This window comes from Miniopterus natalensis, chromosome 7 (genome assembly GCF_054644295.1).
Source record: "Miniopterus natalensis isolate mMinNat1 chromosome 7, mMinNat1.hap1, whole genome shotgun sequence".
Lineage (NCBI taxonomy): Eukaryota > Metazoa > Chordata > Mammalia > Chiroptera > Miniopteridae > Miniopterus > Miniopterus natalensis.
Genome location: NC_142087.1, coordinates 16546429 through 16571639, shown reverse-complemented (window position 1 = coordinate 16571639; position 25211 = coordinate 16546429). Strand labels below are relative to the sequence as shown.

At 46.4% G+C, this 25211-nt stretch overlaps 1 protein-coding gene across 1 annotated transcript in view; it reads right to left on the bottom strand.

Moving 5' to 3' along the window:
- The window catches only part of TGM3 (transglutaminase 3), a 30470-nt gene extending 5470 nt beyond the window's left edge, over positions 1-25000 (bottom strand). Inside the window, exons 1-11 of the mRNA XM_087819291.1 lie at positions 24958-25000; positions 22720-22776; positions 22020-22196; positions 21425-21667; positions 20676-20794; positions 19164-19292; positions 16289-16466; positions 16046-16181; positions 7978-8081; positions 5824-6069; positions 2254-2562 (exon numbers count right to left, since the gene is read on the bottom strand). Of these exons, the coding sequence (XP_087675417.1) occupies positions 2254-2562; positions 5824-6069; positions 7978-8081; positions 16046-16181; positions 16289-16466; positions 19164-19292; positions 20676-20794; positions 21425-21667; positions 22020-22196; positions 22720-22776; positions 24958-25000 (1741 nt within the window). The remainder of the gene's footprint in view (positions 1-2253; positions 2563-5823; positions 6070-7977; positions 8082-16045; positions 16182-16288; positions 16467-19163; positions 19293-20675; positions 20795-21424; positions 21668-22019; positions 22197-22719; positions 22777-24957) is intronic.
- Between the last annotated feature and the right edge of the window lie 211 nt (positions 25001-25211).

Below are 25211 nucleotides of genomic sequence, written 5' to 3'. Positions count from 1 at the left end.
CAGGAGGCAGCTGATCAATGACTCTCTCATCACTGATGTTTCTCTTTCCCTCTCCCTTCCTCTCTCTGAAATCAATAAAAACATACTAAAAATAATAAAAAAAGAATCTCTGTGCTCCTCATTGTTCCTTCTACAAAGTGGGCAATTGTCACCTCCCTGCTTTGACTCACACAGTTCCCTCAGATGGAAAAGCCTTCCCCAGCTTTTCTCCATTTATCTGGCTACTCCCCAAGCTTCAGGGTCCTCTCTGGCACTGCAGACCACAGGCACCTCTTCCTCCTCTGTGGTCCAGGGCACTCCCACCTCTACTTCATGTGGTCATGCTGGGTGGCTGAGGGGTGCCCCAGCACCCAGTGTCATATACCCTCTGAGGTAAGACTGAGGAGGAAGCTGCCTCTGTTTTAGTGCTGGGGGAATGTGCACAGTCAGCCCCAATGTGGGGACAACAGGCCCTTGTGCCACTGGTCCAACCCTCTCAGACAGTGAACACCTAGCTCCCTCCTGAAAAGGGTGGGGGACTAACAGGGTCACCCAGAAAGTAGGTTACAGCATCAGGCCTCCAAGACCACTTTATCTGCTTCCTCCCCCTTGCCATGTCACTCTGCTACCTCTTGCAGAAGTATGTAATTTTTGGAACCATTTCCTTCATGTGAATTATTTTTGGTCTATAAAACTAGCCTTGAGCCGGAAAGTAAACAACAGCCAGGCAGCTGCTTCTGGTAAAATTCTGCAAGAAGTCAGGTTGCTGGGGGAATGCTGCCCTCTGACAGGTGTGACACGTCTCAGGTTCTCTGCAGACAGAATTCTTTCAAGATGGGCTGTATAATTAACCAGCTTTTATTAGTTCCTGCTGTGGAGCAAAGAGCTACCCCACCCTTGTTAAGCTGCTTTGTAAATTCCAACTTTTCATAACAGCTTTAGAGATTTTGCCAATGTGGGCACACCTGCATTCTAATCCCTGCCCGGTACCAGGCTTTCTCTGCTCCACCTGTTCCCTTTTTGTCTTTGCTACCCAGGAGCAAGGAGTCACCGTTCCTCCCAAATCCTCAGACCTCCAAGGAAATCCATCACGGTCATCGGGCAACTCCACTCACCCCCTCGCAGCTGTGGGGGGACGTTGGGCGAGGGTTCAAGACCCCATGGAATATTGCAAGCCTTCTAGGGTCAAACCTTAAAATTGATTCATCGTGGGGTAGGGTGAGTGTGGCAGCTACACATCCTAGATGATGAGGTTAGCACTGGACCAAGACCCTGGCATTGTCACTTACTAGCTATAACACTTAATTTCTTAAGCGAGTCATAATCTCTCTAAGCATCAGTTTTGGCTTCTGTAAAATGGGGATACTGGAATCTATTATTTTTTAGGTCAAGTGAAGTAGTATATAAGGAAGTACTCTGCACACTGTGGGAAGTGGTATAAACCTGTGAGGCAGCGATTTTCAACCTTTTGCATCTCATGGCACACACAATTAAATTACTAAAATTCTACAGCACACCAAAAACAAAATTACATTTTTTGCTGACCTGACCAAAAAAAAAAAAAATAGGTGTAATTCTGATTCATTCATACCAGACGACTTTGCTGTTTTGGTTGCTGTCATTTTTTATTTGGCAATCTAAGGATCTAAGGGGAAGGAGGTCAGTGTTAAACAGGTACGGCATGTTTTAAAAATTCTTGCGGCACACCAGTGTGCCGTGGCACACCAGTTGAAAATCGCTGCTGTAAGGGATAATGCGGTATGTCTATTACTTCCCAAGCCTCCCTCCTTCCTTGCCCAGGGCATAAAAGAATTTGGGTTGGCACCACCCTGACTTGCACTGTTTGCCGCAACAGCAATTTCCAAAACCTCAAAACCCAAGGCTTGCCTGGCCGGGCGTGGCTCAGCGGTTGAGCATCAATCTAGGATCCAAGATCGCAGTTCGATTCCCGGTCAGGGCACATGTCCAGGTTGCGGGCTGGATCCCCAGTTGGGGGCGTGCAGGAGGCAGCCGATCAATGACAACTCACTCATCATTGATGTTTCTCTCTCTCTCTCCCCCTCTTCCTTTCTCTCTCTCCCTCTCTGAAATCAATAAAAGATATATCAAGAACAAAAAACAAAACCAAACAAAAACCTTAAGGCTTAACCACAGAGACTGTGGGCTGCTCCATCCCTAGACGACTGAGTCAGTTCCAATACGAACACTCCAACCCCAATAGAATATCAGTGACCTTGGCTACATGGTGCCTCAACCACCGATAGGACAAGTTACCTTCTTCAGGGTCCAGAGAGATTGTGATGGAGTCCTTCCACACCTCGTGGACAAGTGTGCCGTTGTAGACAATGGTCCAGGCCGTCATGTTCACCGTCACGGTCTTTATGTCACGTGTCAGGTTTTTGAGCATCAGGGCCAGGTTGACTTCTTTGCCCACTGCCAGAATGCCAGTGACCTTGAACACCCCAGAAATGCTGGGCTCCCGCTCGTCTCTTTCGACCTCTGTTGCAGATGTTGGGCCGAATGTTCTGCTGGGTTTAAGTTTCCCCAGTGCCTTGTCAAACACTTGTCTTTCCTGTCTGGAGCCTGTGTAGGGGAAAGAGAAGCATGTCAGAGACAGGGTGGCAACTTGGACAAAGGACAGCGCCCCGTCTGGAAAGGTGGCCTGGGACGAACACTGGTCCTACTGCTAAACAAAGATTCTGGCTGACCTCTCCAGGCCTCTGTTTCACGCCCTGTAACTTGAGGCTCACAGACCAGCTGGTCTAGGGCGCTTTTCCCATCAGCTCTACATGTCCAGGGAGCTCTATCAGCAACTGTGTAAGATTACTCTCTGACTCGATATTTTACTTGCTTAGGCCAATTAAGTTAGATTTATTTATTTACTTTTGGATAGAAAGTCTCTTGTAAGACTTAAAGAACAAACAGATAATTTAAAAATAAATAAAAACTGAGCTGAAAAGGTTAGAATGAGTTCATAAGCAAAAAAAGGCTATGATTTAGCATCGACTTCATTAAATTTTTTTTCATACCACTAAACCATGTTGCTCTGCTTTGTTTCTGGAGGTGCTTTAGGAGTTGAAGAGCAGCATTTTGTCCATGCCAATTGACAAGAATGTCCCATGGTTGGAATGGTTCCAAGTTATGATTGGTTTAAATTGGCAAGAGGGTTCAGGTTTCAAAAACACAAAGGACTGCTTTTCTGACTCTGAATCGTATTGTGGATCCTGCTGAATGTGATGGTATAAACAGCCTCAGGAGAATGGCCATGATGTGCATTCGAGATCATGGCTGTTAGGCACCGAGAGCTGCGTAGCCAGCTCCACACATCCGAGCCAGTGTTGACAGCTCGGTTCACATTGGGCTCCCTGCCTTGACCTGAAGACAGATCCACTATCAATGAGAAGGCATTGACCTTCCAGGAACACGAAACACGGAACACAGATAGAGGTCCACAAAGAATTACCATGTTTATATCTGCAGACCATACTCATGGCCCCACCTTCCCAACCAACCTGTGAAATTTTTAAGACACCAGATGACTTATTATAAGCACTTTACAACTTAATGAGGTCTTTCCCATAAGTTACATGGCTGAGACCTCAGGCCCACTCATTTAAACCCATCACGTTAGAATTAAGGTGCTAATAGGGGAAGAGACTGGCCCAAGTGATAGTCTAATCCGGGGATTAGAGGCAGAGAGAGAGCCAGTCCTCAGGACCCACAGCCCAAGGTTCCTCCCACACACCCTTCTGAAAAGGAGGCAGGCAGCCTGATTGCCCAAGCTGATAGCTCCTGGTGGGCTGGGTTTCTTTTGGTGCCTTCCCAGTGTCTAGCTGAGCTGTAAGTCCACACCCAGGGCTGATGTCTATGTCGGAGCGGAGCCCTCTGTGCCCAGGACCTTGAAGCAGGCGTGTTTGTACAATGAGGTTCCGAGCCCAGATACCTATATAGGTCACCTGCTGGGCTTACTCAAGACTAAGCTTCCTGCTACTGTTTTCTCCTTTGGTGTTGCTATTGTGCAAATGCTTAGCAACCCATTTTATGAGCTCTTCCTCCCTGGGGCCCTCAGAGACAAACTGGCATCATTAGGTAAAGAAAACTGGGCAACAGCAGGCAGGATGATGAGCCCCGCTGTCACGAAGGGGCTAGAGCGCTGCCAGGAGTCCCGCAGGGATTCCCCAAACCTAGCTACAACCTGTCCCCATTCCATTGCTTAGGAGGTTGGACTGGGACAGCCAGAGCATCCAAGATGTGACAGTAAGGTAAGACGCCCCACAGAATCATATATCCATGTAAGCGGTGCACTTCAAAAGTCACCTTGGGATGTCATTATTCCAGTGAGTCTGCAGATGTTTACGTTGTTAAAACTCACCACTATTTATTAAGCCCTCACTCTGTGCCAGGCACTGCACTTGGCAGTTTATTGACGGCTCATTTGTACTGATGACAGACATTGCTGCTCATTTCACAAGTGAGGAAAGGAGGGCTCAGGGATCCTAAGAACCCTGCACAGTTCTGAGTGGTAGGACTGGGGTTCACTTCCTGCTGTGGGTGATTTGTTCCCGGGCTTCTACACTTGTTTCAACATCATGACATTGTAGAAAATGCTCATCCTAGCTCTGCCTTCTCCTGGCCTGTGAGCCCTACAAGGGCAGGGCCCCCATATGAGCGATCTTTGTTGCCTCCCTAGAGCTGAGCACAGAGCAGGCACTTGGGAAGGTCTCAGTCCATGTTTATCAACTGAGAGAAGGGTCATTTGACCCCAACAGTAGAGACAGATGGGGCCAAATTGAGGCCACCAATCTCATTGCCCTAGAGTTGTGCCTCAAAACGTCCACAAATACCACTGCCCAGAGGGTCATCTGCTTGAACTTGGAGTCCGACCCCGTCTCCTGAGCTCAGCTTTCCTCTTAAGAAAATGGCAGCCAGCAGTTGCACAAGCTAAGGTTTATTCGGAATGTACTGTGGGCACCCTTACGAAAGCACCTTTCTTCACCTCAGAACCAACTGGGAGGATCCCCTAAAGCTGCTATTTCAAAGTATTTTAGAGAGAGTGTAACACTGGCCCTACTAAGGAGCCACTGCGGCCTGCTACAGCAAGCGCTGATTTACTTTCGGCTATTTCTAAAAACGAACATCACCTTCAAATGTAGAACTTTTGTCACTATTGAGAATTCTCAAAGAGATAGGCTGCTGACTCCAACAGCAATTTTCAAAATAGAGCAACAAATGTCATTTGAGATAAAGGCGGCCTCACAGTGACTAGTCTACAGTGACTTTGGGGGTGGGCAGCACCCACATGGATGCTGATTTCGGGGACTCGGGCATTCTCCTCACAATGCAGTCCCACCTCCTCTGGCTTCTTGGGAGGCCTCTGAAGTGTACAGAGCAAAGCCCTGTGTCTTTGGGGTCTTTGTCCAGGTCTTTGTTCAGATCGTGTTTCCTGCCTGCGTTTCTTGGAGGCCAGGGGAGTGGGCTGGCTGAACACTGCCTCCTAAAGCCCCCGGGGTTTCCCATGAGGCGATCTCTCTCCCTGTGTGTTCAATCACAGTGCTGTCACCCCATTTGTGCAATTGGCAAAAGAACAAGGCTGGAGATGAGCTGGAATGAGAGCTGCCTATGCCCTGTGGCAAACTTCTGCTGGCGCCAGTCTGCCCATGACGGTTCTGTCCCCACTAGATGCAGTCTGGGGAACTGGGCGTTAGGTGGAAGGGCGCAGTCCTACCATTCAGGCAGAACTGGCTGAGAATAAGGGAGGAGCATGTGGCATTTTACCTTCCCCACCCTAAAAGCTGTCTCCCCACCAAAGTCCTGAGTGTACAGCCCCACCAGCACCCCTCCTACCTTCGGGGTACTTGTACTTCTCGGTGACGTCCATGCGGGAGTAGCTGCCTACCGCCTTCGTGCTGATGTACCTGCCGATGGTGTCAGTTTCCGAGGAATTCTGCCTCTGGGAGTTGCGGCGGGCATCGTAGATCCAGGTGATGCGGTCGGCATTGACCTCCGCGAAGATGAAGGGCATGTCGAAGTCCAGGTGCACATCGCCCTCTCGGACAGCCGTCACCGAAGCGGGGCCGCACTGGAACACCCCTAGGGGCAAGGGTGCAGGGGTTGGATGCATGCAAAGCCAGGCCCATCTGCAGCAGCCCACCCCCGCGCCCTGGGGGCCATCCGCAACCACCCAATTCCCCTGCCTCTACCCTGCAAACTCCTTCAGCCCTTACGGTCCAGTCTGCCCCCTTCATGTTGGCACTCAGCACAGATTGTCCCAGGCCACCATTATCTTCTGCAATGGCGCCCTGGTCAGACTCCACCTCTTCAGAAGACTGGCTCAACCCTGCATTCTGTGGGTGTGTAACTCATGCTGACCCACTGCCCTCGGTCTTGCTCTCTTGCACTCAGGATTGCCTCTTTTCTACATCTGCAAATTATTCTTCCCAATCATCGCACCTCTATTCCTGGAAGACTTCCCTGAACACCGAGCCCACAGGAGTCTCTTGCTCCTCTGAGCTACCAAGCCCTGACCGTCACCTCCTTTCTGTAGCACTAGGGTGGGTAGTTAGCTCCAACAGATAGATAGAGAGACAGAGAGATAAATAGATAGACAGATAGATGGTAGATGGATGGGTGGATAGGGAGGTAGGAAGATAAGTAGATGGTAGGTAGATAAGTAGATGGGTAAGTAGGTAGGTAGATAAATAGATAATAGGTAGATAAGTGGATGGATGAATATAAATTAGATATATAGTTTCATTCATGAAGTGCACAGCTGGAAAAAAACAAGGAGCAACAGAGTAGAAAGAAGGGTATTATCCCATTTGTATTTACAAAACAAATAAAAAAGAAACACACACTTTTATGTGCTTAGAACAGTCACCTTCAAATGTTTTTTGTTTTTTTTTTAAACCATGACCTCTAGAAATAGATTTTACACCTTGGCATATATACGAGCCTGAAACAGAAGTTTCACATGACAGGGCTCACTCTTACTATGTCCAATGCCTCCTGCTATTTAATTTATTTTATTTTATTTTCCTTTTCTTCCCCCAACCCCTTTCCATGCCATCCTATTTCATTTCCTAAAATGATGGTCACAACTCACTAAACTTGATTTTTTGTTGTTGTTAACCCTAACCCCAGGATATTTTTTCCATTGATTTTTAGAGAGTGGGAGGGAGAGAGGCAAGGGGGTGTGGAGAGAGAGGGAAAGAGAGAAACATTGATGTGAGAGACACATCAACTGGCTGCCTCTTGAACGCGCCCCACCCGGGCAGGGGATCGAACCTGCAACCCAGGTACTTGCCCTGGACTGGGAATAAAACCTGTGATCTTTTGGTGAGGGCGGCCAATGCTCTAACCACTGAGCCACACCGGCCAGGGCCCACTAACTTGATTTTATAACCATTAATGGGTTGCAGTGAAAAGTTTGAAAAACAGTCATCCGGAAAATATCTGGAGGGTTGCTGTCCCCTCCCCAAATCGCCCAAATCTGGTTGCATTCGTTGCTTCTGGTAGAGAGGCTGCAGCTGGGGGACTTCATGTTCATTGTAATGGTTTGAAAAAAATTTTTTAAAGCATGCGCACATATTACATGTATAATTAACTTTTTTAAGTTTGGGAGAAATAAGGAAAAATGAATATAATAGACAATCTTGTGCTAGGAGGGACAGACTACTAGAGGCGGTACAAGAAAGTCACTGCTGGCAGAGGACGGCTTCTTTTCCTGTTGCCTGGCACGCGCCAGGGCCCCCGCAGCAGCGAGAGCAGCTGTGTGGGCACAGGGAAGGCACCCCGTTAAATAGCAGCCTAAGCCCGGCAAAATTAGGACAGGAAATCTACTTTGGAAATATATATATTTTTTATCCCATTGTGACCCAGAGATGGAGAGGACTCAGGTGACTTTCCGATGCCACTGTCCATTACTGTAAAGAATTGAGAGGCTGTGACTTAGAGCCAAACCTAGAGAAGGGGGCCATCAGTGGGCCAGCAGGGGGTTACCTTGGCTCCTCTCTTGCGGGGTGGCGTCCAGAACCTGCCATCCATTGTACGTGGAGCCCAGGTCATTCCGCACAAACCAGGCTTCATTCCAGACATGGAAATTCCTGCAGACAGAAACAGAGTCTGAAGAGCTTGCCCAAGGTCACGTAGCAGGTGAATGGTAAAAACCATATCTCTGATCTGACTGTGCAGGGCTCTGATACTCATCAAGAGAGTGTGTCCTGTGCCAGCTATTGTGCTAAACTTTGGCAAGCATTATCTCACTTAAATTCTCACAGCACTTATGAAATGGGTATTATTATTTTTTAATCCTCACTGGAGGACATGGTCACTGATTTTAGACAGAGAAGAAGGGAGAGAGAAGGAAAGAAACATCGATGTGATAGAGAAACATTAATCAGTTGCCTCCCTCACTCATCCTGACCAGGGATTTGAATCCACAACCTAGGTATGTGCCCTGACTGGGAATCAAACTCGCAACCTTGTGGTACACAGGGTGACACTCCAACCAACTAAGCCACCTGACCAGGGCTGAAATTGGTACTATTTCTATGCCCGTCTCACAAAAGGGGAAACTGGGCTCCGAGAAGTTAAGCAGCTAACCATGACAGAATCAGTGTGGACCCAGGTATGCCTAACTCCAAAACCTAGGTCCTTGACCACCATGTTCTCCTGCCTTCTTGAGGAGCAGAGCAGACCTAGGTTAGAGCCAGTGAAGCAGCAGGTAAACCCACACAGCTTATTCTTGTGTGTCCTGTTAGGGCACGCTATTATATTTTGTGTGGGCTGAAAATGAACGGGGCTGCAGTAAGAGTGACATGTCTTGATAGGAGCCACAAAGCCTGTGGGCTGAGATCTGGACTGAAGAATGGCCAGTCCTAAAATGCTCTTTATCAGCGACATTCCTTTGTCTCCCAGTTGGTAGGTCTCGGTCACTGGTCGCCTCCCTCACCAGGTATTGCCAGTTGGCCAACCTCTTACTCATCCTCGGCTCTGCCCTCTTCTTTCCTCTCCAGTCCCTCAGCAATGACATTAACATTGGGTTTGGCAGTCTGAGGTTCAACTAGAAGAAATTTTAAGTCTAACATAAATCCAAGTTCTATCCAACTTAAAAAAACAATTTCTTTTTGGTGGTCATGAGATGGAGAAGACAGTTTTAGGCAGAGTACTCTGAAGAGTGGCCAACTTCAGAAGCCATAAAGGAAAACACTGATACATTTGACTATGTAAAAATATTAAACTTGCATATACCAAACAAATAAACGAACAACACACAAACTGTGATTCTGTTTCCAACCTAGAGGAGTAAGTTCATAGCAGATAGTCCCCTCTGATGATAACAATAAACTGAAAACAATACAAAGGACAACACACTGAGAGTGAAAAAAGTGGACAGACTTTGGAAGGCAGTCAAAACCTGGAGGAAGGGGATAGCATGGGGAGAGTTGCACTTTTGGTGATTTTGCCCTAAGGATAGGCCACAGTTTGGATAAAGTGCAGGGCAGTAAAAACTCCAACAGACAGCCCACATCTTTCTGACCTGAGACGGTAAGAAATAGAGCCTGGGCCAAGCAAGGACACTAGAGAGTGAGGGGAAAGTCTTAAAAAGGAAAGAATCAAAGAAAGAGAAACCCTAATTTTTATATAAACTCTGCCCAAGCTTCTGGGTGACTTCTTAACCATGTATGTATGAGGCCGATTACAAGCAGCCCAGCTAAAGACAAAGGTACACTGAAACTTGAGTTGCTGCTTCCCACACGTGAGACAGAGTTTGCAGTCTGGGTCCACCCCAGGTAGACTGCTAAGACAAAATATCAGAATCCAGACATACCCAATGTTCAGGATACAATTCCAAATTATTCAACATACAAAGAACCAGAAAAGCATGGCTTATCCTTTAGGGGAAAGACAAGCAACAGTGATTCATCCTTAGATAATCCAGATGATTAGACAAGGACTTTGAAGCAGTTGTTATAACTATGTCCAATGAAATAAAGGAAAGTATGCTCACAACAATTAAAAAGAGGAATTCTTATCAGAAAAATAGAAACTATATATAAAAAAAAACAAGCTGAAAATTTTAGCTGGAAAAAGAGACCAACGTCTGAAATTAACTCCCTGGCTGGGCTTATTAGCAGACTAGAGATGACAGAGGAAAGAGTCAGTAAACTTGAAGATAGATCAGTAGAAATTATTTAATCTGAAGAAGAAAGAGAAAACAATTGAAAAAAATCAATAAAGTGGGGAAAATACATGCAACATATATGTTAGACAGAGACTTACTATCATCATATAAAGTAGTTATAAATCAATAAGAAAAATACGCAAAGTAAAAAGTCAAACACGCCAATAATGGCCAGTGAGCAGGCAATTTTCACAAGAAATACCAATGACCACTGAACATGTGAAAATAGTTTTAACTTCACTACCATTAAAAGAAAATGAAAATGACAAAGAGATACCAATATACCTATGAGACTAACAAAAACAAAAGCATAGGATAATATGCATTGTTCTATGATACTCATTCCAGGTGTGGGAAAGCCAGCACTGCTGTACACCACCGGTGGGAGTTTACATTGGTATGACATTTGTGAAGGGCAAGCTGGCAGTGAGTATGAAAAACCTTTAAAAATCTGTGGATGCAATGAGCCAGTAATTCCACTTCTAAGAATTTCTCTTATTAAAAAAAACTCTCATGAGTACACATGATGCTCATGGAAAGATGTTCACTGAAGCATTGTTTTTAGTAGCAAAAATAATGGAGGAAAAGTTCATTAGTAAGGGACTGGTCAGATAAATTGTGGCACAGCCATGCAACTGACTATCGCACAGCTGTTCAAAAGAATGAGCAACATCAGTCTAGCACATACAGGGAAAGATGTCTAAAATACATCCTCAAGTAAGAAAAGCAAGTTACAAAACATCGTGTAGGTAATAAAGTATATGTATAAGTTTATAAAAATATGTACAAATATCATGGACCTATTTGGATTTAGAAAATAGTACATTAAAAAATCAGCAAATGTTAGTCCCCAGTAATTCTATTATCTTAGATAACCACAGTTTAGATAACAGTTTGGTGTATATATTGTGCATATGAACAGATTTTGGTGCATATTAAACTAAGTTTTCTGTCCATCACCCTTTATCCCCCTTATACACTCCTCTACTCCCCCCACCCCCTGCAGTACTCAACACACATCCATCTAATGTGTGTGAATATAAACAGAATGAAATGTCTAGAAGGATCTATCTCTAATATTGTTAGCATTTTTCTTTGGGCAGTTATATTACTAGAGACTCTTCTTATTTATTTACTTATTTTCTATTATTATCAGGGGAATAATTGTTTTCATTTTGCACATTTTAAGAGGCTTCCTGTGGGGACCAGCGGATGCGTGTGCAGGAGGGAGTTCTACACTGTACAGCTGTCAGGAGGAGTTAGAAGTGCTCCTTAAGTACTTATCAGGTGGATACGTATAAATACTTAAGGACTGTGACCCTGCTACATCTTTCGGGGAACAGGGAATGAAAAAGTCATCTCTGAAACAAGGCAGAGAGGGATGAGGCCATAAGAGGTGAACAAATAGATAATTAAAAATAATACCAACCAATGATATGAGTGGGAGGAAAGAATACCCTTACTCACTACTGTAATGAAACATGGGTTTTTACAATCTTTCTGGAAGGCAGTAGATTTATATGCTCAAGATTTATACATAAGAATGCTCACTACTGTGTTATTTATAATAGGAAAAAGGGGGAGATAGACAGGTAACGTAGGGAATGGAAAATAGGTAAGAGCAGGGAAAGAGATATGGTTCAACCACTCAGTGGAGTATGATACATTTAAATCTTATTTTTGAGGATTATTTAATGACAGGGAACACGTTGATGTTTTGTAAAAAAAATACATGATTTAAAACTGTTTTTGAAGTGGTTGATTTCCAAGAATGGGAAGAAGTAGGATGCATCTATCACATGCTTTGTCTTGTACCCATGCCACGTAAAATGTGTAATCCCAATTGTATAAACAACAAATAGAGAAAAGATTGGATAGAAAATGATCAGATATTAAAAAGTATGTTAAAAATCAGATTACAAATGATTTATATATTCTGAAATTTGTATAACTGTAAAAAAAAAAATCATCATAAAAATGATCTCTAAGAAGACCCACAAAATGTCTTTTTGATCAGTTAGAATTTACCCAAGAGAAAGCAGGAGTGTGGGGAGATGATCCCAGATGGATGAAAGAGGCAAGAGAGGGGTGAGAAAGCAGTAACAGTACTAAGTTTCATGTTTATTTTCTTCCTGGCAGAGAACCCTAAGGGAAGGGCGGCTTGATTAAAAAAAAAATTGTTAAGTAGCTGTTCTAATACTACTTGTAAGATGGGAATCTGAAAGAGCGGGTAATGAACAACAAGTCCTGGCTCCTCCCTCCTTCAGGAGCCAGCACCTTACTCACACTTCTTTGGGACGTGCGTGCCTTTCGGACGCCCGAAGGCAGTGCCACCATGGAAATTCTGGTTTGTCTCTTGGTGCTGCCACCCCCGGGCCTCGGTTCCCGTCTGGAGACTTTTAGTGGTAGGAACTCAGGAAAAGGACAGGCTGCAGGTGTCAGAACTGCCCAAAGCCCTGCTGAAAGATGCATTCCTGCCCCTCCTCTCTCCCTCCACCCAAGTCAACTTTAAGGAAATCTTTGAAGTCTATAAACCAGTGCCCTGGAGACAGCAGCTCAGTTTTGCTTATCTTTGAATTTACAGGGTTAAGAGACCAGGTCTGGAAAGGGACCCCCCAACCCCTACCCTTGCCACTGGTAAGCTCCTATTTGTCCTTCCAAATGCAGCTGAGAGTCTACCTCCTCCAAAAGCTTTTTTCCTGACGTGCCTAGTGAGTGCCAACCATACCTTGTGCCATCTCCGAATCTTGCCCATTCGGCCCCTTTTACTCCATAATTGCCCATCTCCTCATGCAGCCATGAGCTTCCCCAGTGTGGTTCCTTCATCTCACTGCTCTTGGTGCCCAGTGCCCAGTGCAGGGTCTGGCACACAGTACATACTTAATCATGTTTTCCGTATTGAATTACTGTGGGGCCTGGCCACCCTTGGAGCCTTGGTTTCCTTGTTACGGATCTGACTGAGGTGTTCTAGGTACGTTGGGGGCTGGCTAAGTATTAGTGGACACTAGTGGCCACAGAAAGACTGCATTGGGAGCCAGGGCCTAGGCTGATGGGTGGGGTGTCAACAGCTCTTCTCTGGAGCTGGCTGACTCCACCTCCCTGGTGACAGGGCAGGGCAAGCTCATGTGTCTTTCACCTGGAGCTCTATAAAGGCTACAAGTAGAGTCAGGTCTGTGACTCCAGAAATTGAGGAATCATGTCAAATAAATTAAGAAGACAAGTCTGAAATTTAAGATAAAGATAACTTGGCAAGCTGTTCCAAATAATTTGGTTGCTGAGCAGTCCCCAGAGACCTGTATAGTGGTCCAGAAGGGAACTCTTATAAAAGAAGGATCCCAGACTTAACTCCCTACAGAGCATCTCTGCTCTCAAGAAGTGATCACTCCAAAGCCTGGTGCCTCTTACACAAACCACTGTTATGAGCAGAATGGCGCAGAAGAATGTAATTTAAAGAAAGATCTGGAAGAAGTTGCTGAGGTCACCTAATCTAGCCCTTCATTTTACAGATGGGAGCTGAAGGAACAGAAAAGCTAAGGAACTTTAGTGGAGTCATACACTTACTTAGAGTGCCTACATGTCCTTAGCTGTTTACTTTTCTCTGGGCTTTTGTTTTCTTATTTATGAAACGAGCAGGTCCTGTCTAAGGTCCCTTCCAGTCCTAATGTTCTTTGACTCTGGAGAGTCCTGTTGAAAGAGCTTGGACACTAATTCATGGTTTAACCTTGGGCAGATCACTTCTCTTCACTGAGCCCCTGAGACAGGGTTTAGTCTTACAGAGAAGTGACATTTGCTGCCTAAATGGGAACCCAAGAACCCAGCTTCTTGTTTGGAATGGGTTGGACAGCACCCAATCTCACCAGAGCCCTGGTTGGTGTCCAGCCAACCCCTCTGAAAAATCTCAAAGTAAGCTGTCAGATTTTTCAAACATGAGCCAGGAGTAATCATAAAAATATTCTTAGGCATCTCTCTGGTGCTCCAGAGTTTACAAAGCTGCCTGGGTTCAAAGCCCAGCTTCACCTTTCCCTAGTTGCATACCCTGGGGTAAATGATCTGTGTCCTGGTTTCCTCAACTATAACACGGGGATGATAGTGCCTGCCTTGTCACTTTTGAAGAGTAAATGTAAGCACTTAGAAAAGTACCTGGCACACATCAATTGCTCAATGAACTATTTATTAGTTGTTGCTGTTATTATTAAGTATTTTCAGATGCTTAACATCATTTGATTTTTACATGCTAATACTTTAGGAAAATCTGGACAAGCTTCTAAAAGCTTTCAACATACAAAGATTCAGATTAAAGGCTTTCTGTCCAAACCCTAATTGTCCCTATAATAATAGGTTAATAATTTCACTCCGGGCAGAGAATGACTTGTGGTTTAACTCCCCGCCCTGGATGGGATCCATGTAGAGGGGAGGGGAGAGCTCCCTTGGAAGAGGTAGCTCTTGTACAAAACGTGGGGTGAGCTGAAGTGGCAGAGAATCAAAAGACTAAAGCTGGTAAGGAAATTAAGTGAACATCTAGTTCTAGGCCAACCCTTGTAGCTCACTGATGGAGAAACTTGGGACAGAAAGGTGAGGTGGCTCACATAAGTCCTAGAGCAAGATGGTGGTGGGGTTGAGGCTAGGACTCAGGACTCTGTGTCCTCAGACCATCCAGGAGGGAAAGGGGTGGGAGAAACATCAGCGTCCACTGCTTTCTGAGGTTGGTTCACAAAAGGCTAGTGGGTCTTGGAAAGGTGAGGGGTGATGAGACTCCCAGCAAAAGTCAGAGCTTTGAGGCCTAACACCCTCCAATGATGGGGAAAAAAAAGATAGTAGAAACACTGGAATGTCTCCATGGGCCCATATTTGCCCCACTGTGATTATATTTGATATGAATTATGAAGCTAATGTGAAACAGTAACCAAGAGATCTGGGTTCTAATTCCAAATTCAGTGTAGAAACCCCACTTTCCTGCTCCCAGGAAAACTTTTTTGATGACTCCCTGAGTTGTCACACTGTCTGTCACTCACCTGGTGCTCCATACACCATCCCCAGTCCTTAATCAGCCTCTGCTAATGCTTTGCCCAAGCCCTGCTCCCTAACAGCACCAGAAATGCTTTTGGTAGAGCGACCGGGTCTTAAGCTTCCTGGTCTCTCTGCAGTTTCTAGCTTACAGGATAATCACGGAAGGATTATGCCAAAAGGGACCCCCCCACCTGCCACCAAATCAGTCATCTTGTTAGATCAATCATCTCCTCTAGTGAAGGAAACCAAGGCCAGGAATGGCACTGCCCCAACAACCAGAACAGGTTGCAGTAGGATTTTGGACAAAGCAACAAAAGAGAAAACCAGGGAGAAGAAAAGATATTCATTTAAGAGAAGCTGGAAAACAAAACCTTGCCATAAGTAGCAATGTCACTGGAGAGAAATTTGTGTACGTGCAGATCAAGAAAGAACATCCTGAAATAGGCTTTCTCTCCCCCATTAGCACATGCGACCTTGGGTGAGTTACATGAGCCTCACTGTCCTTCAGAGGGGAGCAGCTGCTTATATTATGCACTTCTGTTGTTGGCGAGGGGTTGTGTTTGTTTTGACAGTTATCTCCATTAATTTTAATTTTCCTTTTACTTGGCTCCATTAGTTACACTATACATATTTCAGAAAAGTTGGACCTACTTTTTCTGGGAATAAGTAATAAAGCATATTTTATATAGATTATCTCAAAGTTGAAAGTCTGAAAATAAGATGGCATCCGCATTCAGGTTATCTAGCATATCTCTGTGTGGGTGATTGTGTGTGTGTGTCCTTTGATATGGATTAAAACAATGGATTACTGACATATGTGTGTCCTTTATTTATAGACACGTCGATACCTATGCTCAGAGAGGGTTAGGCACTCACCATACGCTGTCACTGCCTTTGTCCAGGGGATTTCCCATGGGGTCGTAGTACACATCCACGCTGAGGTTCCTGTCTGTGTCATGAGCGGAGTTGAAGTTGGTGATCACCCGGGAGGGAATCCCAAAAGACCGCAGCACTGCAAGTCAAGGGGCAGTGTGAGACCGTGGGTGGCAGTGGGGATGATACCTGGAGCACCCCACTGCTGCCCACCGACCCAGCAAAGGCACGTCACACCCAGAGTACCTGTGTTGAGGGTCCCAGCAAAGACCCAGCACTGGCCATATCGGACTGGCCTGAAGCCAGAATTCTTCCAGTCCTTGAGAATCTCCACACTGCCGTTCCAGTTCCTGGGGTCCCGGCCACCTGTGTAGTTGCCACTCCAATTCCCAGCTATCACACCATTGTCATCATTGCTGTTGACCTGGGCAGGAGGAAAAAACCTCAGATGAGTCAGCGGAGAGTGACATACGAGTTCAGGGGACAGGGTGGGGAGATGAGGAAGGAAGCCAGGGAGCCATTGAGTGGATTTCCTGTGTCTTTCTAGGTGATTCGAGGATGATCACTGTTACAATGTTCCCTTAGGGGTATTAAGTAGTTTATGAATTTAAAAGTGCTTTAACGGGCCATGTTTGATCGCCCCTGACCCATGTATTAGTTATGAGCAGCAGGCTCACATGAGAACTGAGGCTCTATGGCTTGTCAGTGGTAAAGCCACGTCAGAATCCAGCCTGCAGAGGGCTTCTTGCCTCAACTCACAGGCTATTGCATATATCTGACTTGGGGTCCAAGGTTTGAAACTCTCTTTTGGTGTACTGGTCTTCTAAAAGATCACTTTAGAACTTTAGAAACTAACTTCTTCTTGGAAAGAATAAAGATGGAATATTGTTCTTCATTCATTCAATTTAAGGCATGATTCTTGTGCAAGTAACACAACCAGTGTGAAAAGAGCACTGCACTAGCCATTGAGAGACCCAAGTTCCATTGTCTTTTAGAGATACATATTGAAATATTTATGAATGAAATGATGTAATATCTGGGATTTATCAAATAATTTGTGGGCGAGGGGTTCAGAGATGAAACAAGACTGGTGAGAAGTGGGTAACTGCTAAAGCCAGTGATGCGATATAGTTCATTTTACTTCTCTCTCTACTTTTGTGAAAGTCTGAACTCTGTGTTATTAAATTCCATAATGCAAAGTTAAAAGAGAGAAAAAGAGAAACCTGGGTAACAAGCCCGGCCTTGGCACTGTCAGCTCAGTGACTGTGGGCAAGTTAATTCACTGATCTGGGCCTTAGCTCTTCACCTTCCGATACAGGGAAAACTAGAAACAAATGAGTTCTCGGGTGTCTTCTAGCAGCCAGTTTTCAAAGTTTATGACATTGTCACCAACATTTATCCAAACCTTAGCGAGAGGCTGGACCAGGGTCTCTCAGCTTATAGGCCCTGCCCCCCTCTTTGTGGGGGTCCACAAGTGGCAAAGCCTATGAGAACAGACAGCCTGGGAGCAGAAGGATCCTCACCGAGGACAGGCTAACTCGGTCCCCATGGCCCCTCCGGGTGGTGGGTGAGCTCCCGGTGCCCTCCAGGAGGGCCTGGGCTGTAATGGCAGGGTCAAGCAAGAAGGGGCCTCCTCCAAGACGGAAGACTATGCAGCCCATTCCCATTTCCTGAGTCACAAAGCTCCAGCCACCAAAGTGGTAATCAGCAGGGTCATCTCTGGCTAAAGCTGAGCATTTCGAAGCCCTGCACAGGCCATAATTAGCTCGAGGCCCAGCCCAGTCACGAGATATGGAGAGAGCAGCAGGGAGGTGTAGCTGAGGAAATTGGCCCTGATGTAAAGTGGTTTGTCCCGGGGCTGAGGGTGAGTCAGCAGCTGCTGGAGCCGGCTGGCCTCACCCATCCTCTCCTGGGCCAAGGAGGCTCAGCTTCGTAACTCACCTGACCGCCAGCTTTCCTTAACCTTGGCTTTGGCTTTGATCTCACCTTTCCTGGTCACTTGGTTTTCAAGGTTCAGCCCAGGTCCCACTTTCTCCCTGTGTCTTTCCCAGCCGCCCTGGCTCCCACTCATCTCCTCAGTGCCTCCACATGCCCTGGGCCTCCTCGCTCCTTTCCTGCAAGGTTCGGTTTGCGACTCCACTCTTTCAGGAAGCCCTCTCTGATTACCCCCAGATATTTATCATCCAGTCAGAAGGTTGTTCAAATTTCTAACCACATAATTAGCGTGGATTCTCCAACTCCAAAGTAAAGAGACTGGGACATGTCTAGTCCATTAAGAAAGAAGTTAAAGACACCTCTGTGGTAATTATTTAGTTTCAGAGGATTAAAGATCAAGAACTCTCTGACTTTTAGCTTTTTAATTTGTACCCCTTGAGCAAGTTAATCCCATATTTGGACTCTTGCTGATGGAGGCGTTCTCTACACACTGAGTACAGAGGAAGAGATTCTTCCAGGGTCCAGAGTGTGTGTGTGTGTGTGTGTGTGTGTGTGTGTGTGTGTGTGTGTGTGTGTGTGTTTGGAGGAGGGCAGGTCTCTCAAGTGGACAGGCTGGGTGAGTGAAAAGGCCCTGGGTGGCCAGTACGAGGCTTTGTTCTGGTTTGACTCACAGGCTGCACGCTGTGAACAAGTCACTGAGATCCTTGGGCTTCAGTTTCCCCACGTGGATATTGAATGGGTTGGCCTCTGCCTCTCTCCCCTGACATTCAAGCCCTCTGTGCTGGGGAGGGGATGGATCAAAGCAAAGGAGCTTAACACTCCAGGCTCAGGCAGGGACTTTCCTCCTTCCCAAGCAGGCCCAGGGCAGAGTAAAGCCTCAGCTTTGCATCCTCCCAGGTCTGATGGACACTAAAAGGGCACGTCCTCCTGTCATCTGAGAAAGGCCTCATGATACAGCGGAGCTGGCTCCAGCCCAGCTTCTGCCACTCCCTCACTGTGCCATCAGGCAGGTCCTTTCACTAGAGGAGCCTCACGCTCCACGTGTGCAAAATGGGGATGGTAATAGCCACCCACTGCATTTTGTGAGGCTCCAGTGAGATGACATGCGTAAGAGCGCATGTGCCTAACCCGTACTTGGGTTTGATACATGGTAACAACTAGTCATTATGGTTTTCTCATCACTCACCATTGCACTCAGCACCCGGCCAACGTATTTGGGGTCCCCTCTGCGGGCCACGTCAGTAGCAGGGTCACGGCGGAAATTCAGACTGCTATCCAGGATCGAGAGGCAGATGTTCAGAATGTCTCCTTCAAACTGTTCGAAACGGAACCATATATCATGATGACAGAAATGACAAGTAGTGTCAGCTCCTTAAGGGTACTGGGGCTACGCTGGTGAGAACAAGGACAACTGCCCGGGGCCTTCTGCCCTGTGGCCTCCTGAGCTGAGAGCTACTGAGGAACAAGTACCTCACCCAGCCTTTAATCCTGCAAACTCGTCCAGAGCGCTCACGATACATGGAGGCCCTGTGCTGAGGTCCCCAAATGAACAGGACTCTCAGTGTCATGAACTTGGGAGCAAATCATTTAGCCTGTCTGGGCCTCGATTTCTCTCTCTGTATATCAGAGGATTGGCCCAAGCTCATCTCAGAGTTTCCATCGAACTCTGACTGTGATCTTGAGCATATTATTTAGACTCCTGGGGAAGTGATAATAAAGATAAAATGCCTCTCTAAAAGAGGTATTTAGAGCCATTTTCTCAAAACAAGACTTGTTTTTAGTCAGTGCTTTTCAAATGGAAAAAGCCAAGCTCTCACTTGCCTTAGGGTCTTTGTAAGTTTTACTCCTTCTGCCCCAAATATCTACCTGACTCCCTTGCCTCCTTCAGGTTTTTGACCAAAAGTTCCTCCCAGGAGAGGCTTGCCCAGACCATGCCATCAAAAACAGCCCCTTTCCCACTCCTGGATGCAGTCTATGTCCTGACCCATTTCCCCCTCTTTTCTTTCTTTCAATGAAATTCGACACAGTACCCCAACATAGAAAATATATCGCAGACTTGCTCGGTTTGACTATAGAATGGGGTCTGGGGGTAGGCAGAACATGCACCTTCCTGCCTCCCCCTGCGTATCCACAGCATCCCACCCAAGTTACCTCATTCTAATGCCTTTGTTTATCCCCTAGAAGAGAAATGGTGGAGGGAATCCCTGAATGTTTTCTAGGTTGAGCAGACCTAGAAACTCTGTGGTCTCAGATGGAGGGGTGTGTGTATGTGTGGTCACAGGAAGGTCACCATTGGAAGGTTAAATGCACACAGCAAGGAAGTTTCATCACATTCTCACATGGAATGAGTGAACAGAAAAACTGCATTTTTGTCCCAAGTGTCTCTCCTGGGCCTTATCCTCATTTGTGGATCATGGCACCAATACCACATCATTGCATCAGTTTAGTTACAAGTCTCTCTTGCCCACTAGACTGTGACCGTCTCAAAGACAAGAAATCTGCTGTATTCATCTCCTGTGGCCTTACTATGCAGCCAGGGCCTGGCACATAGCAGGTGGTCAGTAAATGTTTTCTGAATGAATGAATGGAAGGACAGGCAAATAGACAGATTTGGGGACTTCTGCCTGTCTGTGGGGCCAGCTGCTGAGCTTCTTGGGTAATAAGAATATCAGCCCCAGCCTCCCTCTGACCCTTTTACCTGTCCGAAGTTCCAGCCAACCATGCTAATTCGATTTGTGCTTCCCACAAAAATGGCACCGGCATCTTGCAGAACATACTCCTCTCTCTCAGCTTGGTTATTCATAAAGACACTATCCGCTGTTTGATACAAAAATCAGATACTAGGGATGAGAATCCTACAGAGGGCTACAGAGACCAGTCCTCCCACTCCTGAGTACTGGCCTGAGAGCTGGAGCAAGCCATGCCTGCAGCCTCCCCACCGTCAGCCTCCACTGGGGAAGGAAGCTTTGGGCTATAAAGCTTCCAACTCATACAGTGGGAACTATGACTTTGAAAGAGAAGCTGGGATGATCTGAGAGTCTGGAAATGAGACCCTAGGAATGGGACACTTGCTCCTTTAGGAAAAAGGCTATCTCTGTGTTACAGAATTGTACTGTGGTCATCTCCCCTATAATTACATCATACTATGCAGTTTGTAAAAGATCATGAGATTCCTGCAATACCCCCAAAGGAAATAGCAGGATGTCCATTTTATGATGAGCAATTTGAGCTTCAGAAAGATAGAGAGGCTGCCCAGACTCACATAGCTGGTTAAGTGGCAGGGCTGGGACTCAAATCTATGGTTTCTGACTTCTAGCTTCTATGCTTTTTCCATATCCCACAAACTTTACCTGATCAAACCTGAGCCCATGAAAACCACTCCCCTCATCTCCTTTCCCTGGGCATTGCTTAGCTGATGGCTGGGAGTGTGGGTGGTTAGGCATGTACCTTGTGACCAGGGGTTAAAGAGCAGTATAAACATCCCAAGCTTCAGAGTAAAGTTGTTGCCCTGGGAGGAGACCTGCAGGCTCAGCGTGTACCATCCTATGGGTGCACTGGCAGGACTGGAGATGGAGATGGTCAGAGTATTGTCCCTCTGGGACAGGAGCTGTGCATACCAGCTGCCACCACTTGTCCCACTGGAGAGTGGAAACACAGCCTTCGTTTTGGCCGATTCTGATGGGGAGGGCCCTGGAAAAGAAGAAGAGGTCAGTGGAAACCAAGGAGCGCTAGCTAGACTATGGAGAGAGATCAGATTCCAATACAATCACAGGGGCCCTTCAAGGGACATCATCCAAGGAAGCACCACATTATAGTGCTGGAAGCAACTGGAGAGACAGACCATGTAGGCCAAATTCCTCTTGACTTGAAGACTAGGACTCTTGAGCTCAGAGACAGGCAGAAACTCGCCCAAGGCCACATGGAGTCAATGGCAGAGACCCCAGAGCCCAGTGAACCCAGGGTCACCATCACCCCCTCTTGGATGCACAACCCCATGGGCTACTCTGGCGTGTATGTGGGAGGGGGAGCAATGAGCAGGTACCTGTGGAGGCGATGAACCCCAGACTCTCTCCAGATCTAAGAAGTCGGTTGAAAGTCAATGAAAAGGTGAACGGTTGACCTCTTCGCAAGATGAGCTCCTGGCTGGAGTACCTGTCTGTGAGATGTGCTTGCCGGTTGGCAGTCGTCTGCCAGTTGATATTCTGGGGTTTTAAATCTGTGAGACAGAAAAGAGAGGATTATAGGTCCTCTGTGGCATGGGATAGTGGCATGGGGAAAATGTATGTTACCAAAGGGATAGCTTTTAGGCAAGACTAGTAAGGGCGGAGCCAAACTTCTAGGAAAAATCACGTTAAAATCAATAGACCTTGGTTGAGCATAGCAAGAACTTCACAACTTCACAACCTGTTTCCCTCCGCCCTTTCAGGCAGCTGGACCTCTGCATACACTGTTGGAACCCCTGTGAATATCTCCCCCCTCTGTCATGCTGTCACTCAGCCCTCAAGGAACAGGCCAGGTGTTCAGTGTAGCTTCACCCAACCAGCCAGGAGAACTGCGTAACCAGAGCACCCACACTCTGTCCACTTGTAGCACCATTCCTTGGTGGGTGGGGGCTCAAATAGAATTGGGAGGAGGCTACTTTCCTGAAATCCACTTCCCTGGTTTGGCTTGTCTGCTTTCCCCTTTGCACCTCCCAGATTCCAAGTGCCTTTTTACCACTCCAACATCCAGTAAATGCTTACTTGTGTATTCTGTACTGTATACGTGCAACACCTTGGTGTTGGCCTGGGCCTCTGATGCTGACGAGAACAGCATGGCTCTGAGCAGCATTCATGGGCCCAGAGCCTGGACTTTCAAATACTCACTGGCAAGAGCAGTATGAAGGAGCAGGCCAAAGGCCCATGAGATCTCTGGATGATACCCCGAATGCAAACACCTCGAAATTCACTGCCTCCCCACCTCTTCTCACATGACTGTGGAGGTGACGGAGCTACACTGAGAAGTTTATGGGAGGCACCATGAGGTATGAGGAGTTTAGCTTCTATAAATCTTTAAAGTGTTTCATTCCTCTGAGCTATGCTTGAGATGTTTCAACATCCATGCCTCTGCAAACCAAACTGATTTCTGTCTTTATGATGAGACCACAGCTACGAGACTGTGGAGGCACATCCCAGCACCAGGCAAACATCTCTTTATATGTGTCTGTCTCTTCATCAGAATGGGCCTTCTTGATTTTTGCGTTCTGATGCCTAGTACATTGTTGACTACATTAGGACAACTAGGTCAACAAGGGAATGAAGGAGTTAAATGAACAAACAAAAACTAATGTCATGCAATGGCCATCATGGCTATGGGGCATTCATTCAATAAATGCGTGGAGAGTACCTATTATCTGCAGGACACTGGGGGGGGGGGGCACAGTGTTGGCAATATAAGAAGTGTGAAAAGAAGTTTAACCCTCAAAGAGCTTCAGCAGTGGGTAAGACAAGCACATTATAAGCGATGGAACAGTTTATCTATGAATGAAGGGACGGGCAAGGGAGGAATGAAGAGACAGAGGGAGGGAGGAGAGAAGATGGATGTTCCTGTACCTAAATATCGAGTGAAGACAGCCCAGGTCCTAGACTCTCCCTGGCGACTCCGAGCGCTATGTCTTGTAGATACTAGTCTCTCTAGGGTAATGGCCCACCTTTCAAACCTCTGCCTCCTCCCCAACCTTGCTCACTACCTGCTGTGCATCCCCGTGAGCAGGGATTTGGTAGAACTTTATTCCTTGTCTTGTTTTAGAAAAAAGAAGAGCCATAAGGAACATGTGGGTTCGGATAACATGAACCCTTAGAGATTCTTCATCTACCTCCCAAATGCAAAAGGATGCATGTCTTCCCCCAGGTGAAGCTCGCCATTCCAGACATGAGCTCTTTGAGAGCAGAAAGAATGTCCCCAGACAGTCTCTGCCAAACACAGGCATAAGGAAAGAGGGGTGCAGGGTTCCACATCTATAGCTGGCATCTGCCTCCCCTTCAACAGGTCCACACCCTTCTGTGTTCTGCCAAGGGTTATGCACTACATGCTGTAGCTGTGCCAATAGCGGAGGTGTCCCCATTTCATCCCAGAGGCCAGTGGTTTGTCCATAGGGAAAGTGACAAAGGAAAGACTGAGCTCCAGGGTTCCTTGGCTGCAGAGACACAGAAAGGAGATGAAGGGCACTTGGCATGTCCCTACTAGGTCATTTCTGTTTCTCGTGACACCAAACATGAGCCCCGGCAAGAAGGAGCTTGCTCCCCATCAGAGTGCTTGTGGGATATGCAAGGCTTCTCTGGGCTGGAGGGTGAGGAAAAGCAGGACTCACATTTGCCATCAATCTATTGTATGTCAATTTGTACTTCTTGCTCCCTTCACCTTTTCACCCAGCCCCCAAGCATAATGTCTTCAAGGTTCATTCATGTGGTAGCATTGATCATTAGAACCTTGAACAACATGGGGGTTAGGAGTGCCAATCTCCTGCACAGTTGAAAATCTATGTATAACTTTCGACTCCCTCAAAATTTAACTACTGATAGCCTACCGTTGACTGGAAGCTTTACTAAAACATAAACAGTCAGTTAATGTATATCTTGTATGTCACATGCATTACATATGGTATTCTTATAATAAAGTAAGCTTCAGGAAAGAAAATAGCATTAAGAAAATCATAAGTAAGAGAAAATATATTTACTGTATTTATTGACAAAAATCCACATATAAGTGGACCCCAGCAGTTCAAACCTGTGTTGTTCAAGGGCCGACTGTATGTCAATTTCCCATATTTTGTTTACCCATCCATCAGTTGAGACACATTTGGGTTGTTTCTCCCTTTTTGCTCTTATGAGTAGCGCTGCTATGAACATTCATATGCGAGCATTCGTTTGAATGCGTGTTCTCAGTTCTTTTGAGGAAACCTCTTTTTCAAAGCAGTTGGCAAATACCCTCAGTCTGCTTACCTCCCTCTTCTTCCATCCCACTGCCCGGGCTGCGGGTGGTCATCCTGGACCGTGCATGCCCGGGGCCAGCAGCCTGGGGACTGCACAGGGCCTGGGCCCCGGGACGCGTGCAGCTGCTTCCCTGCCCAGAACTGCCTGCATGCAGGTCTACTGTGTAAGGAAAGAGTAAACTCCCCTCTTGTGTATTTCTCTAAGCCTTTGTTATTTGGGGATGCACTGATTGTATGTGATCAGCCAAACCTGATCACATATAC